Source organism: Vigna radiata, unplaced genomic scaffold (genome assembly GCF_000741045.1).
Source record: "Vigna radiata var. radiata cultivar VC1973A unplaced genomic scaffold, Vradiata_ver6 scaffold_519, whole genome shotgun sequence".
NCBI classification, from domain to species: Eukaryota; Viridiplantae; Streptophyta; class Magnoliopsida; order Fabales; family Fabaceae; genus Vigna; species Vigna radiata.
In genome coordinates, this window is record NW_014542197.1 from 38,895 (window position 1) to 41,100 (window position 2,206).

At 37.8% G+C, this 2,206-nt stretch overlaps 1 protein-coding gene across 1 annotated transcript; it reads left to right on the forward strand.

Annotated features, from left to right (window-relative positions):
* The first annotated feature begins 1,094 nt into the window (after positions 1-1,094).
* Positions 1,095-1,928, forward strand: LOC106779382 ((+)-neomenthol dehydrogenase-like). Its single transcript, XM_022776561.1, has 2 exons — positions 1,095-1,339; positions 1,551-1,928. Exons 1-2 carry the CDS (start codon positions 1,100-1,102, stop codon positions 1,926-1,928), a joined length of 618 nt encoding a protein of 205 aa, XP_022632282.1. The 5' UTR covers positions 1,095-1,099.
* The last annotated feature ends 278 nt before the right edge of the window (positions 1,929-2,206 follow it).

Consider the following 2,206-nt stretch of genomic DNA (forward strand, 5'->3'; position numbering starts at 1 on the left):
TTTTTACCTTTTCCTCATCTTCAGGGTTCCATGAAACCTTTCTCTGTTATATATTAGAAAGAATAGTGAGAATAACTAGTGAGAATGAAGAAGAATAGGAGTAAAGGAGAGAATGAAGGTATAATAAATATTCTCCATTGTGTACTAAGTACCTTAAAACGGTCGAAGAAAACATCTCTAGTTGGCTTAGGGATTTCTCCCCATGTTAGCCATGGCTCATCAAACTGTTGCTTGATGGTAGCTGTGATTGCCTTCGATGCAGTTCTTGTTGGATAAAACCTATACCAAAATTAAACTCAAACATTAGAATGATACAAGAATGAATTNTCTATAAATATTAATTGAGTTGCATTTTTGTTACCCTCCTCCAATGGGTCTAATCATTGGACGAATGTTGGAACATTGTTCCACGTCATTAGTGTCTGAACTGGATTGTGCATTTGCATCTGCTGAACCAGGTGATGGTGCAAGATTTGTGGGAGTTGATGGGTTAGAACCAACATTGGGAGAGAGTGATCCCATTTGATTAGTAGGCAGTTGGTTTGAAGTGGGTGTCAAGCCAGGAAGAGAGGTAGGTGTAGATGGATGTGGAGATGAAGTCAAGCCAGGAACTTGTAATAGAGATGGAACAGATGTACTAGTGGAGGTGGACGTAGGGGTAGTTGCCTGACTGCTTGAACCAATTTCATTATTGAAATGGTCTGCCAACTTGATTACATAAGATTTCTTTCCCTTCCCCTTATCAGATTTTCCTGAAGGTGGAAGAGGAGGGATAGAACCACCTGAGGCCATATTCCTGAAGGTGCAATGATGGAATTAAGAGTGTAAACATGATTCAATCAACAAGAGAAATATGCAAAATTATTATAGGATAACAAAGACAGATGAATTGATTGATGAAGAAAATANCATATCAATTAAAAGCAAGATTGAATATACAAGATATACGAGAAGTATAATATGTTATATAACAAGTAAAGAAAACAGAGAATATAGAAACATGTAAACTACAGCCAGAGATGAGAAGAGGGGTGTTGAAGCTGTTGACAAACTCAAAGAACTTGGTCTCCCTGGCCGTGTGGTTTTTCATCAACTATAGATGTTTCCCTTAATCAATTCATTAAAGAAATCAAGTTTATTGTTGAGTTGTTTGGTGNAGGAAAATGCTGGTCGTGTTGATTGGAGTAAAATAGTAAGTGAAACATATGAATTAGCTGAAGCAGGTCTTAAAACAAACTACTATGGAGTCAAGGAATTAACCAAAACACTTATTCCACTTCTTCAGTTTTCAAGCTCTCCAAAAATTGTAAATGTTTCCTCGTACATGGCAAGGCTTGAGGTATGTGAGTGAGATCCACTGATAACAGCAATTGACTTTTGCCACTCACTTTGGCTGCTTTAATTGGGTACTGAACTTCTGAACATATCAATGCTATTTGTTCTGATTGTGTTTGCAATCAGATAAATAATTACTTGATTCGATTAATATACTTACTGTTGATTAGTGCAGTTGAAAATGGTGTTTGTTCTCATGTAATAAATTTATGTAGAATATGAAGGATGGAAGGCCTAAAGAAGTACTCAGTGATGCTGAAAACCTTACAGAAGAAAAGATTGATGAGATTTTGGATGAATTTGTGAAGGCCTTTAAAGAGGGTTCACTAGAAAGCAAAGGTTGGCCTTATGCAATGTCTGCATATAGTGTCTCAAAAGCTGNTCTTAATGCCTACACAAGGATTCTAGCTAAGAAGTATCCCTCATTCTGCATCAATGNTGTTTGTCCAGGCTATGTGAAAACAGATATAAACTATAATACAGGTTTTCTCACACCAGATGAAGGTGCTGAAGCTGCAGTGAGATTGGCAGTGCTACCAGATGATAGCCCTTCTGGCCTTTTTTTCTTTAGAAGTGAAGAGATACCATTTTGATCATGAATTGTTCCTCCAANACCAGAACCTGCAGTTGGTGTTGGCACGATTGGCTCATCAGAGGCCATAATGTTGGCTGGATTGGCATTNAAAAGGAGATGGCAGAATAGAAGGAAACAAGAAGGGAAGCCTTGTGATAGTCCCAATATGGTTACTGGTGCCAATGTTCATGTACTTTAGAGATGGAATTGACATGTGAAATTAATAGTTGGGTAGATGGGATACTCCAATTCATGTGGATGCAGCCAGTGGTGGATTCATTGCACCGTTTCTTTATC